This window comes from Bufo bufo, chromosome 3 (assembly GCF_905171765.1).
Source record: "Bufo bufo chromosome 3, aBufBuf1.1, whole genome shotgun sequence".
Classification (NCBI taxonomy): domain Eukaryota; kingdom Metazoa; phylum Chordata; class Amphibia; order Anura; family Bufonidae; genus Bufo; species Bufo bufo.
The window spans coordinates 425,646,825-425,660,277 of record NC_053391.1 but is presented as its reverse complement, the minus strand read 5'-3'; the positions used below and the strand labels follow the sequence as shown (position 1 = coordinate 425,660,277).

At 44.9% G+C, this 13,453-nt stretch overlaps 1 protein-coding gene across 1 annotated transcript in view; it reads left to right on the top strand.

Moving 5' to 3' along the window:
* The first annotated feature begins 319 nt into the window (after positions 1 to 319).
* Positions 320 to 13,453, top strand: part of PRPS2 (phosphoribosyl pyrophosphate synthetase 2) — a 69,566-nt gene continuing 56,432 nt past the window's right edge. The window contains exon 1 of the mRNA XM_040424983.1: positions 320 to 633. Coding sequence (XP_040280917.1) covers positions 512 to 633 — 122 coding nt within the window. The 5' untranslated portion in view covers positions 320 to 511. The remainder of the gene's footprint in view (positions 634 to 13,453) is intronic.

Here is a 13,453-nt window from a genome sequence, read left to right as displayed (position 1 = left end):
GCGCAGCACACACTGCCATGAGCACCGCACACTGCCATGAGCACCGCACACACTGCCATGAGCACCGCACACACTGCCATGAGCACAGCACACACTGTTATGAGCACCGCACACTGCCGTGAGCACCGCACACACTGCTATGAGCACAGCACACTGCTATGAGCGCAGCACACACTGCCGTGAGCACCGCACACACTGTTATGAGCACAGCACACTGCTATGAGCACAGCACAGTGCACACTGCCGTGAGCGCAGCACGCACATCTTCCAGTCAGACAGGCGGAGGCGGGAAAAGAGGGCGGTCTGACCCTCAGACAGGAGGACCTTCCGCCATCACTTCCTCTCCAGCTTCCCCCACATGACACCGAGCAGTGCGCCGTGATAGCAGGAGAGAGGACAGCTCAGCGCCAGCCTTCTCCTCAGCCGCGGGACCGCGGTCCTCACCGTCTGCTCCGGGCTCACCCCCCGCTCCTCCATTCCCCTCGTAGCTGCAGCCCTGCACACAGCCGCCATGCCTAATATCGTGCTGTTCAGCGGCAGCTCTCATCAGGATCTCTCCCAGAAAGTGGCAGACCGCCTGGGGCTTGAGCTGGGCAAGGTGGTCACCAAGAAGTTCAGCAACCAGGAGACCAGGTGAGCGGAGCTGGTCAGGTTCATGCGTAGCTGCGACATAGCCGTGGGAATGGACGCGATATCATTGCTGGCCACGCTGAGCCCTGGAGTCACATGTGGGGGCGGCTCATTCATAAATATTGAGTCTGCCATAGCCGGGATCGGTGCACGGAGAGCTCTAGGTCGTGTCCAAGTAGATACGATGGTACTGACGGGTCCAGTTGTGTGATCCCATCCATCTGGACCTCCATTACTGGCTGGTCACTCGGCTCTAGTCATCTGTGGGCTGACTGGAGTCTAACATGTTGTGTGTGTTCCAGATACATTCTGTCCCTTTAAGAGGTAATGGAGCAGATGTGTGTTCCCTGAGTGGGTTCTGATCAGACCATGCTTTACTGTTTGCTTCCTAATCAGAGCTGGCCAGCATTTAGCCTTCAGTTACTACTGTTCATCTCATGTATACAGGAGTAGCCGTATTCTGTCATGCTGTGGAAGTATTAAAGGGCTATTCCAGTTACTACATGTTATCCCCTCTCTGCTTTATAGGGGATTGCTCATTGGTTTGGAGTCTGACTTCTCAGACCCCCAGTGATCCCATGAACAGTAGTCCCTGTCCTAATGGAGTGTTAGGGGGAGCATGTGCCTGGCCGCTCCATTCATTCTCTATGGGACTGCTGGAGAAGGCAGAGTTCAGCTCTGGGGAAGCTGAATGCTAACACTGCATAATTCTCGTCTTTTTATTTCTTAGTAGTTTCTCAGTTTTCTTCTTTCGTTTGGGTGTATTATTTTAGTCTTATGGGCCCTTTATGCTACTTTCACACTGGCGTTTTGGCTTTCCGTTTGTGAGATCCGTTCAGGGCTCTAACAAGCGGTCCGAAACGGATCAGTTTTCCTCCGTTCAGTCTCCATTCTGCTCTGGAGGCGGACACCAAAACGCTGCTTGAGCCAAACGGATCCGTTCTGACACACAATGTAAGTCAATGGGGACGGATCCGTTCTCCATTGACTTTCAATGTTGTTCAAGATGGATCCGTCTTGGCTATGTTATAGATAATACAAACGGATCCGTTCTGAACGGATGCAGATGGTTGTATTATCTGAACGGATCCGTCTGTGCAGATTAGGGATCGACCGATATTTTTTTTTTTTTAAAAGCCGATAATCGGTGAACTTTCAGGCAGATAGCCGATAATTTATACCGATATTTTACATCTCATAATATATATATTAGTTGGTAGTCACTGAGGTGGTGGAAATTAGCATTTGGCACTAGTATATTATACATTAAATTAATAAAGCCCTTAGTTGGTAGTCAATTTATAATATACTAATGCCAATTTCCACACCATCCCCCCCTCCTCTCTTTATTAACCCCTATCAGACCTCAGATCAGACTTTAACCACCTCCGGACCGCCTAACGCAGGATCGCGTTCCGGAGGTGGCAGCGCTGCGCACAGTCACGCATATACGCGTCATCTCGCGAGACGCGAGATTTCCTGTGAACGCGCGCACACAGGCGCGCGCGCTCACAGGAACGGAAGGTAAGAGAGTTGATCTCCAGCCTGCCAGCGGCGATCGTTCGCTGGCAGGCTGGAGATGTGTTTTTTTTAACCCCTAACAGGTATATTAGACGCTGTTTTGATAACAGCGTCTAATATACCTGCTACCTGGTCCTCTGGTGGTCCCCTTTGTTTGGATCGACCACCAGAGGACACAGGTAGCTCAGTAAAGTAGCACCAAGCACCACTACACTACACTACACCACCCCCCCGTCACTTATTAACCCCTTATTAGCCCCTGATCACCCCTAATCACCCCTGATCACCCCATATAGACTCCCTGATCACCCCCCTGTCATTGATTACCCCCCTGTCATTGATCAACCCCCTGTAAAGCTCCATTCAGACGTCCGCATGATTTTTACGGATCCACTGATAGATGGATCGGATCCGCAAAACGCATCCGGACGTCTGAATGAAGCCTTACATGGGCGTGATCAATGACTGTGGTGATCACCCCATATAGACTCCCTGATCACCCCCCTGTCATTGATCACCCCCCTGTCATTGATTACCCCCCTGTAAAGCTCCATTCAGATGTCCGCATGATTTTTACGGATGCACTGATACATGGATCGGATCCGCAAAACGCATCCGGTCGTCTGAATGAAGCCTTACAGGGGCATGATCAATGACTGTGGTGATCACCCCCCTGTCATTGATTACCCCCCTGTAAAGCTCCATTCAGATGTCCGCATGATTTTTACGGATGCACTGATAGATGGATCGGATCCGCAAAACGCATCCGGACGTCTGAATGAAGCCTTACAGGGGCATGATCAATGACTGTGGTGATCACCCCATATAGACTCCCTGATCACCCCCCTGTCATTGATTACCCCCCTGTAAAGCTCCATTCAGATGTCCGCATGATTTTTACGGATGCACTGATAGATGGATCGGATCCGCAAAACGCATCCGGACGTCTGAATGAAGCCTTACAGGGGCATGATCAATGACTGTGGTGATCACCCCATATAGACTCCCTGATCACCCCCCTGTAAAGCTCCATTCAGATGTCCGCATGATTTTTACGGATGCACTGATACATGGATCGGATCCGCAAAACGCATCCGGTCGTCTGAATGAAGCCTTACAGGGGCATGATCAATGACTGTGGTGATTACCCCCCTGTCATTGATTACCCCCCTGTCATTGATTACCCCCCTGTAAAGCTCCATTCAGATGTCCGCATGATTTTTACGGATGCACTGATAGATGGATCCGATCCGCAAAACGCATCCGGACGTCTGAATGAAGCCTTACAGGGGCATGATCAATGACTGTGGTGATCACCCCATATAGACTCCCTGATCACCCCCCTGTCATTGATCACCCCCCTGTCATTGATTACCCCCCTGTAAAGCTCCATTCAGATGTCCGCATGATTTTTACAGATGCACTGATAGATGGATCGGATCCGCAAAACGCATCCGGACGTCTGAATGAAGCCTTACAGGGGCATGATCAATGACTGTGGTGATCACCCCATATAGACTCCCTGATCACCCCCCTGTCATTGATCACCCCCCTGTCATTGATTACCCCCCTGTAAAGCTCCATTCAGATGTCCGCATGATTTTTACAGATGCACTGATAGATGGATCGGATCCGCAAAACGCATCCGGACGTCTGAATGAAGCCTTACAGGGGCATGATCAATGACTGTGGTGATCACCCCATATAGACTCCCTGATCACCCCCCTGTCATTGATCACCCCCCTGTCATTGATTACCCCCCTGTAAAGCTCCATTCAGATGTCCGCATGATTTTTACGGATGCACTGATAGATGGATCCGATCCGCAAAACGCATCCGGACGTCTGAATGAAGCCTTACAGGGGCATGATCAATGACTGTGGTGATCACCCCATATAGACTCCCTGATCACCCCCCTGTCATTGATCACCCCCCTGTCATTGATTACCCCCCTGTAAAGCTCCATTCAGATGTCCGCATGATTTTTACAGATGCACTGATAGATGGATCGGATCCGCAAAACGCATCCGGACGTCTGAATGAAGCCTTACAGGGGCATGATCAATGACTGTGGTGATCACCCCATATAGACTCCCTGATCACCCCCCTGTCATTGATCACCCCCCTGTCATTGATTACCCCCCTGTAAAGCTCCATTCAGATGTCCGCATGATTTTTACGGATGCACTGATAGATGGATCGGATCCGCAAAACGCATCCGGACGTCTGAATGAAGCCTTACACGGGCGTGATCAATGACTGTGGTTATCACCCCATATAGACTCCCTGATCACCCCCCTGTCATTGATCACCCCCCTGTCATTGATCACCCCCCTGTCATTGATCACCCCCCTGTCATTGATCACCCCCCCCTGTCATTGATCACCCCTCTGTAAGGCTCCATTCAGATATTTTTTTGGCCCAAGTTAGCGGAATTTTTTTTTTTTTTTCTTACAAAGTCTCATATTCCACTAACTTGTGTCAAAAAATAAAATCTCACATGAACTCACCATACCCCTCACGGAATCCAAATGCGTAAAATTTTTTAGACATTTATATTCCAGACTTCTTCTCACGCTTTAGGGCCCCTAGAATGCCAGGGCAGTATAAATACCCCACATGTGACCCCATTTCGGAAAGAAGACACCCCCAGGTATTCCGTGAGGGGCATATTGAGTCCATGAAAGATTGAAATTTTTGTCCCAAGTTAGCGGAACGGGAGACTTTGTGAGAAAAAAATTAATAATATCAATTTCCGCTAACTTGTGCCAAAAAAAAAAAATTTCTATGAACTCGCCATGCCCCTCATTGAATACCTTGGGGTGTCTTCTTTCCAAAATGGGGTCACATGTGGGGTATTTATACTGCCCTGGCATTCTAGGGGCCCCAAAGCGTGAGAAGAAGTCTGGTATCCAAATGTCTAAAAATGCCCTCCTAAAAGGAATTTGGGCACCTTTGCGCATCTAGGCTGCACAAAAGTGTCACACATCTGGTATCGCCGTACTCAGGAGAAGTTGGGGAATGTGTTTTGGGGTGTCATTTTACATATACCCATGCTGGGTGAGAGAAATATCTTGGTCAAATGCCAACTTTGTATAAAAAAAATGGGAAAAGTTGTCTTTTGCCAAGATATTTCTCTCACCCAGCATGGGCATATGTAAAATGACACCCCAAAACACATTCCCCAACTTCTCCTGAATACGGCGATACCACATGTGTGACACTTTTTTGCAGCCTAGGTGGGCAAAGGGGCCCATATTCCAAAGAGCACCTTTAGGATTTCACAGGTCATTTACCTACTTACCACACATTAGGGCCCCTGGAAAATGCCAGGGCAGTATAACTACCCCACAAGTGACCCCATTTTGGAAAGAAGACACCCCAAGGTATTCCGTGAGGGGCATGGCGAGTTCCTAGAATTTTTTATTTTTTGTCACAAGTTAGTGGAAAATGCTTATTTTTTTTTTTTTTTTTTTTTTCATACAAAGTCTCATATTCCACTAACTTGTGACAAAAAATAAAAACTTCCATGAACTCACTTTGCCCATCAGCGAATACCTTGGGGTCTCTTCTTTCCAAAATGGGGTCACTTGTGGGGTAGTTATACTGCCCTGGCATTCTAGGGGCCCAAATGTGTGGTAAGGAGTTTGAAATCAAATTCTGTAAAAAATGACCTGTGAAATCCGAAAGGTGCTCTTTTGAATATGGGCCCCTTTGCCCACCTCGGCTGCAAAAAAGTGTCACACATCTGGTATCTCCGTAATCGGGAGAAGTTGGGGAATGTGTTTTGGGGTGTCATTTTACATATACCCATGCTGGGTGAGAGAAATATCTTGGCAAAAGACAACTTTTCCCATTTTTTTATACAAAGTTGGCATTTGACCAAGATATTTATCTCACCCAGCATGGGTATATGTAAAAAGACACCCCAAAACACATTCCTCAACTTCTCCTGAATACAGAGATACCAGATGTGTGACACTTTTTTGCAGCCTAGGTGGGCAAAGGGGCCCACATTCCAAAGAGCACCTTTCGGATTTCACAGGTCATTTACCTACTTACCACACATTTGGGCCCCTAGAATGCCAGGGCAGTATAACTACCCCACAAGTGACCCCATTTTGGAAAGAAGAGACCCCAAGGTATTCGCTGATGGGCATAGTGAGTTCATGGAAGTTTTTATTTTTTGTCACAAGTTTGTGGAATATGAGACTTTGTATGAAAAAAAAAAAAAAAAAAAAAAATCATCATTTTCCACTAACTTGTGACAAAAAATAAAAAATTCTAGGAACTCGCCATGCCCCTCACGGAATACCTTGGGGTGTCTTCTTTCCAAAATGGGGTCACTTGTGGGGTAGTTATACTGCCCTGGTATTCTAGGGGCCCAAATGTGTGGTAAGGAGTTTGAAATCAAATTCAGGAAAAAATGAGGAGTGAAATCCGAAAGGTGCTCTTTGGAATATGGGCCCCTTTGCCCACCTAGGCTGCAAAAAAGTGTCACACATCTGGTATCCCCGTACTCAGGAGAAGTTGAGGAATGTGTTTTGGGGTGTCTTTTTACATATACCCATGCTGGGTGAGATAAATATCTTGGTCAAATGACAACTTTGTATAAAAAAATGGGAAAAGTTGTCTTTTGCCAAGATATTTCTCTCACCCAGCATGGGTATATATAAAATGACACCCCAAAACACATTCCCCACCTTCTCCTGAGTACGGAGATACCAGATGTGTGACACTTTTTTGCAGCCTAGGTGGGCAAAGGGGCCCATATTCCAAAGAGCACCTTTCGGATTTCACAGGTCATTTTTTACAGAATTTGATTTCAAACTCCTTACCACACATTTGGGCCCCTAGAATGCCAGGGCAGTATAACTACCCCACAAGTGACCCCATTTTGGAAAGAAGAGACCCCAAGGTATTCGCTGATGGGCATAGTGAGTTCATAGAACTTTTTATTTTTTGTCACAAGTTAGTGGAATATGAGACTTTGTAAGGAAAAAAAAAAAAAAAAAAAAAATCATCATTTTCCGCTAACTTGTGACAAAAAATAAAAAGTTCTATGAACTCACTATGCCCATCAGCGAATACCTTAGGGTGTGTACTTTCAGAAATGGGGTCATTTGTGGGGTGTTTGTACTGTCTGGGCATTGTAGAACCTCAGGAAACATGACAGGTGCTCAGAAAGTCAGAGCTGCTTCAAAAAGCGGAAATTCACATTTTTGTACCATAGTTTGTAAACGCTATAACTTTTACCCAAACCATTTTTTTTTTACCCAAACATTTTTTTTTTATCAAAGACATGTAGAACTATAAATTTAGAGCAAAATTTCTATATGGATGTCGTTTTTTTTTGCAAAATTTTACAACTGAAAGTGAAAAATGTCATTTTTTTGCAAAAAAATCGTTAAATTTCGATTAATAACAAAAAAAGTAAAAATGTCAGCAGCAATGAAATACCACCAAATGAAAGCTCTATTAGTGAGAAGAAAAGGAGGTAAAATTCATTTGGGTGGTAAATTGCATGACCGAGCAATAAACGGTGAAAGTAGTGTAGGTCAGAAGTGTAAAAAGTGGCCTGGTCTTTCAGGGTGTTTAAGCACTGGGGGCTGAGGTGGTTAAAGGGAACCTGTCACCGGGATTTTGGGTATAGAGCTGAGGACATGGGTTGGTAGATGGCCGCTAGCACATCCGCAATACCCAGTCCCCATAGCTCTGTGTGCTTTTATTGTGTAAAAAACCGATTTGATACATCTGCAAATTACCATGAGATGAGTCAGGGACAGGACAATTTATTATAATGGAAAATAATAAAGTGAAGTTCGGGACTCCATTGACTATTATGGGATCCGGGTTCAGGATCAAGTTTGGGTACCGAACTTTGACCTGAAGTCCGGCCAAACCTGGCGAACTCTAACTTCCACGGGTTCGCTCATCCCTAGTTTTTATACAATAAAACATTAATACAGTAACCTAGGAGGAATCTCACCAGAGTGTCCCCTCTCTTTTTTTTTTTTCTTTTACAGATGACCGTGGGTGCCACTGTTCGTTTATGGTGCCTGTGACTGTCCACAGAAATGCCACATGTGAAATTCATCCTTAAATGGGTATTCCCATCTGGGACATTCATGGCATATTGCTAGGGCAGAGATCAGCAACCTCTGGCACTCCAGCTGTTCTGAAACTACAACTCCCAGAATCCTCCTTTCACTTCTATGGGAGTTACAAGAACAGCCAAGTACTTGTGCATGCTGAGAGTTGTAGTTTCACAGCAGCTGGTGTGCCGGAGGTTGCTGATCCCTGTGCTAGGATATGCCATCAGTGTCATATAGGTGCAGGTCCCACATCTGGGACCTGTTCCTATCTCCAAAATGGGATCCCCCAAAGTGAACAGAAAGCAGCCACTCATGCGCCTTCCGTTCACTGATATGAGAGTTCCAAAAAACAGGTGAGGACAGTCTGATAGGGGTGATTGGAGAGGTGACCGCGCTTACATGGGGCCCACTTCAGTCACAGCCATGGGAATTATGAAAATAGCCAACCGTGCTCTCTCTCTCCCATAGCCGTACATGTTCAGCGTGCTTTCCTTCATTTTGGGGGCCCTATTCTCTGGATAGGTGCAGGTCCTACCTTTGGGACCCCCACCTATCTGATATTGATGTCATTTCCTAGCTATGTGCCATAGACTTTAAATGGAGCAGCATGCATGGTGGGCCGCCGCTCCATTCAAACTCTTGGTACCTCTGGCCTTGTGGATGGGGGTATGTGTGTAGGTCTCCACAGTTAGAACCCCACCAATCTAGAGTTTAACACTTGTCCAGTGAATAAGCCACACGTGAATTTAGTTTGCTGCTGCTATTAAAAGGTTGAGAATCCAGCCTTACAAGTGTTTTCCAGGATCACTGTAGTTTTTAACAGATATGCTCCTGATGTTGCTTACCTCATGGACATCTGGGAATGCGGATCTACATGAAATAATAAAAGGAGGTTACCATGTAAGTGTTCTGTTCATTCCCTGGTTGTACCAGAGGGTCACTTTAAATATTCATGATCTACTCTTAGGATTGATCATATCTGATTGGTGGGGGCTAGCCCTGTGACTAAACGTCCATCAGTCACACGACCTGTGTATAGCTCGGTCCCATTCGGGTGCAATACTAAGCATAGCCGCAGGACAGTGCTGTGCATGTGACCTGTAAAGGGTCCGCGGTGTGCCAGAAGTCTGAACCTCTCCGATCAGATATTGCTTTTTCCTGGTAAGTCATCAGTCAGTTTCCGGAAAAACACATTGGGCTACTTTCACATCTGAACTTTCCCTTTCCGCTATTGAGATCCATCATAGGATCTCAATAGTGGGGGAAAACACTGAACTGAAGGGCACTAAAATACACTTCGTTCTGTTTCGTTGCGTTCCCATGACGTACACAAAAGCGCTGCAAGCAGAGTTTTTGAGTGCAACCTGGGATGAGGAGCAAATCAAATACAAAAACAGAAAGTCAGTCCTGTGTCCCAACACGGACAAATTACTTGCGCTGCTGCAGGTCCCGAAGTAGTGTGGTAGGTCGTTCACACTGATATAGACAAGTTAAAAGGGGTTTTGGAACCGCGCTGCTAGAGACTATGTCTCCCGGTCATCAGTGAATGAAAAAGGGTGTCAGCCCCTCTCCTCAATATCCGCCGGATCCAGTCCTCCCCAGACCTCTTTCACTTTCCATGTAGCCTCAAAACATGTTTTGAGGCTACATGGAAAGTGAAAGAGGTCTGGGGAGGACTGGATCCGGCGGATATTGAGGAGAGGGGCTGACACCCTTTTTCATTCACTGATGACCGGGAGACATAGTCTCTAGCAGCGCGGTCCCAAAACCCCTTTTAACTTGGGATGAGGAGCAAGACTGATCCGTGATAACTCGCAATGTGTAAGTCATTGGAGTCTTACAATGGTTTTAGTGCCAGATCGTCATGGCTATGTTAAAGATAATATAACGGATGCATGCAGTTGTATTATCACGACGGAAGCGTTTTTGCTGAGCCATGACGGATCCAGAAGTAGCCCTAACCAGGTTGATAGATAAAGCCCTTATTACATTTGTGTGGCGTTTACATGCGTTCACTCACATTCCAGTGTTTTATAGTGACACTGTGGATCCCGCGTTCGCTGTCAGTATGTTAGATGCGTTTGTAAAGCCATTAAGCCTCATTCACACATCAGTGTTCCACGGACGTGTGTTGTACGTGTTCTCCACAGACAGCACACGTCCCCATTCATTTTAATGTGTGTATTCAGACATCAGTGTTTTCAGCATGGATTCATGCTCTATTTTGTCCGTGTTCACGGATCCATCATGTCCATAGTCCATCATGTTATAGTCTATGGGTCTGTGAAAAACACGGATGCAATCAGTGTTTCACAGATCATTAAGATGAGATGCTTTGAAAATTTATTTTTCAGCTGTTCAGTGTCAGTGAAACACGGATGCAACACGGACAGCAAAAAACAGACACACGGATCCTTCACGGATGCATCACTGACCACCTGCTCACGGATTTGAGCACGGACGTTTGAATGAGGCTTTGATAGCTGTAGTCTTTTAAAGAGCTTATCTGTCTTCAGACATTGGTGGGATATCATTTCTATAGTAGTTTGAAAATAGCCGAGCTCTGCGCGTTGTGCTCTCCATTCATTCATATCTGTGGGGCTGAAAATAGGCGAGTGCTGCGCCCGCTCAGCTCTTTTCAGAACCGCCACAGAAGTGTCTGCGTGCTATCCAGTTTTTTCGGATAGCACACTGACCCCTTCATTTCTGTTGCAAAACTACAACTCCCAGCATGCCCGGACAGACTGGCTGTGCGGGCATGCTGGGAGTTGTACTTTTGCAACAGCTGGAGGCACACTGGTTGGGAAACACTGGTCTAGGGATATAAAGGGTCCGGGATCTCTGAGGACAGTTTGGTATGTGTAGCCCAGCACTTACTGGAGTATTTGGTTTTGCTGCAGCCCAACCATTGCTAATGCTATAGTGAGCCATGTGACAGGATTTCTTCGTAATCTAATCTTGCTTAGGTAATTGATTCCCATGAGCCAGTGTAATTATGAATGCTCGATATCTGCTTGTGGCATGATTTCAACCAGATCTGCCAGCTGCTGCGTCCTCATCATGTGTGCCAACATGAGCATGTGTTACCTGTAGACTGGCATCAGATGCACAAGGTGACAATATGTGACAATAAGCATCCTGCGGATTTGATAGTCTGTAACATCATGGCCTGAAATCTGCTGTAAATCTTCACAAATCTAGGTTGTCCAGAGTAGCTGTTTGTGAGCAGGAGGCGTCACCGCCACTATTAATGGCATGTGTAGCGTTTCAAGTCAACCCCTGTAGGCTTGAGTGAAGCGAGCTTCGGATCATAGATCCGAAGTCGATTCGTTAAAAAAGTTAGTTTTTAATGCTGTTTCCGTGCAGCATTAACCCCTTAAGGACACAGCCTTTTTACACCTTAGGACCAGGCCATTTTTTGAAAATCTGACCAGAGTCCCTTTAAGTGCTGATAACTTTAAAACGGTTTGACTTATCCAGGCCGTTCTGAGATTGTTTTTTCGTCACATATTGTACTTCATGACACTGGTAAAATGGAGTCAAAAAAAAATTTTTTTTTGCACCAAAAAATACCTAATTTAACAAAAATTTGAAAAAAATTTGCAAATTTCAAAGTTTCAGTTTCTCTACTTCTGTAATACATAGTAATACCCCCAAAAATTGTGATGACTTTACATTCCCCATATGTCTACTTCATGTTTGAATTGTTTTGGGAATGATATTTTATTTTTTGGGGATGTTATAAGGCTTAGAAGTTTAGAAGCAAATCTTGAAATTTTTCCGAAATTTACAAAAACTCAATTTCTAGGGACCAGTTCAGGTCTCAAGTCACTTTGCGAGGCTTACATTATAGAAACCACCCAAAAATGACCCCATCTAAGAAACTACACCCCTCAAGGTATTCAAAACTGATTTTGCATACGTTGTTAACCCTTTAGGTGTTGCACAAGAGTTATTGGCAAATAGGGAGGAAATTTGAGAATTTCATTTTTTTGTCTAATTTTTCATTTTAACCCATTTTTTCCACTAACAAAGCAAGGGTTAACAGCCAAACAAGACTGTATCTTTATTGCCCTGACTCTGCTGTTTACAGAAACACCCCATATGTGGCCGTAAACTACTGTACGGGCACACAGCGGGGCGTAGAGTGAAAGGTGCGCCGTTTGGTTTTTGGAGGGCTGATTTTGCTGGACTGTTTTTTTGGCACCATGTCCCATTTGAAGCCCCCCTGATGCACCCCTAGATTATAAACTCCATAAAAGTGACCCCATCTAAGAAACTACACCCCTCAAGGTATTCAAAACTGATTTTACAAACTTTGTTAACCCTTTAGGTGTTGCACAAGATTTAATGGAAAATAGAGATACAATTTCAAAATTTCACTTTTTTGGCAGATTTTCCATTTTAATATTTTTTTTCCAGTTACAAAGCAAGGGTTAACAGCCAAACAAAACTCATTATTTATGGCCCTAATTCTGTAGTTTACAGAAACACCCCATATGTGGTCGTAAACAGCTGTACGGGCACACGGCAGGGCGCAGAAGGAAAGGAACACCATATGGTTTTTGGAAGGCAGATTTTGCTGGACTGTTTTTTTTGACACCATGTCCCATTTGAAGCCCCCCTGATGCACCCCTAGAGTAGAAACTCCAAAAAAGTGACCCCATTTTAGAAACTACGGGATAGGGTGGCAGGTTTGTTGGTACTAGTTTAGGGTACATATGATTTTTGGTTGCTCTATATTACACTTTTTGTGCGGCAAGGTAACAAGAAATAGCTTTTTTGGCACAGTTTTTTTTTTTTTTTGTTATTTACAACATTCATCTGACAGGTTAGATCATGTGGTAATTTTATAGAGCAGGTTGTCACGGACGCGGAGATACCTAATATGTATACAATTTTTTTTATTTATGTAAGTTTTACACAATGATTTCATTTTTAAAACCAAAAAAATGTTTTAGTGTCTCCATAGTCTAAGAGCCATAGTTTTTTCAGTTTTTGGGCGATTATCTTAAGTAGGGTCTCATTTTTTGCGGGATGAGATGACGGTTTGATTGGCATCTATTTTGGGGTGCATATGACTTTTTGATTGCTTGCTATTACACTTTTTGTGACGTAAGATGACAAAAAATGTCTTTTTTTACACTTTTTTTTTTTTTATTTTTACGGTGGTCATCTGAGGGGTTAGATCATGTGATATTTTTATA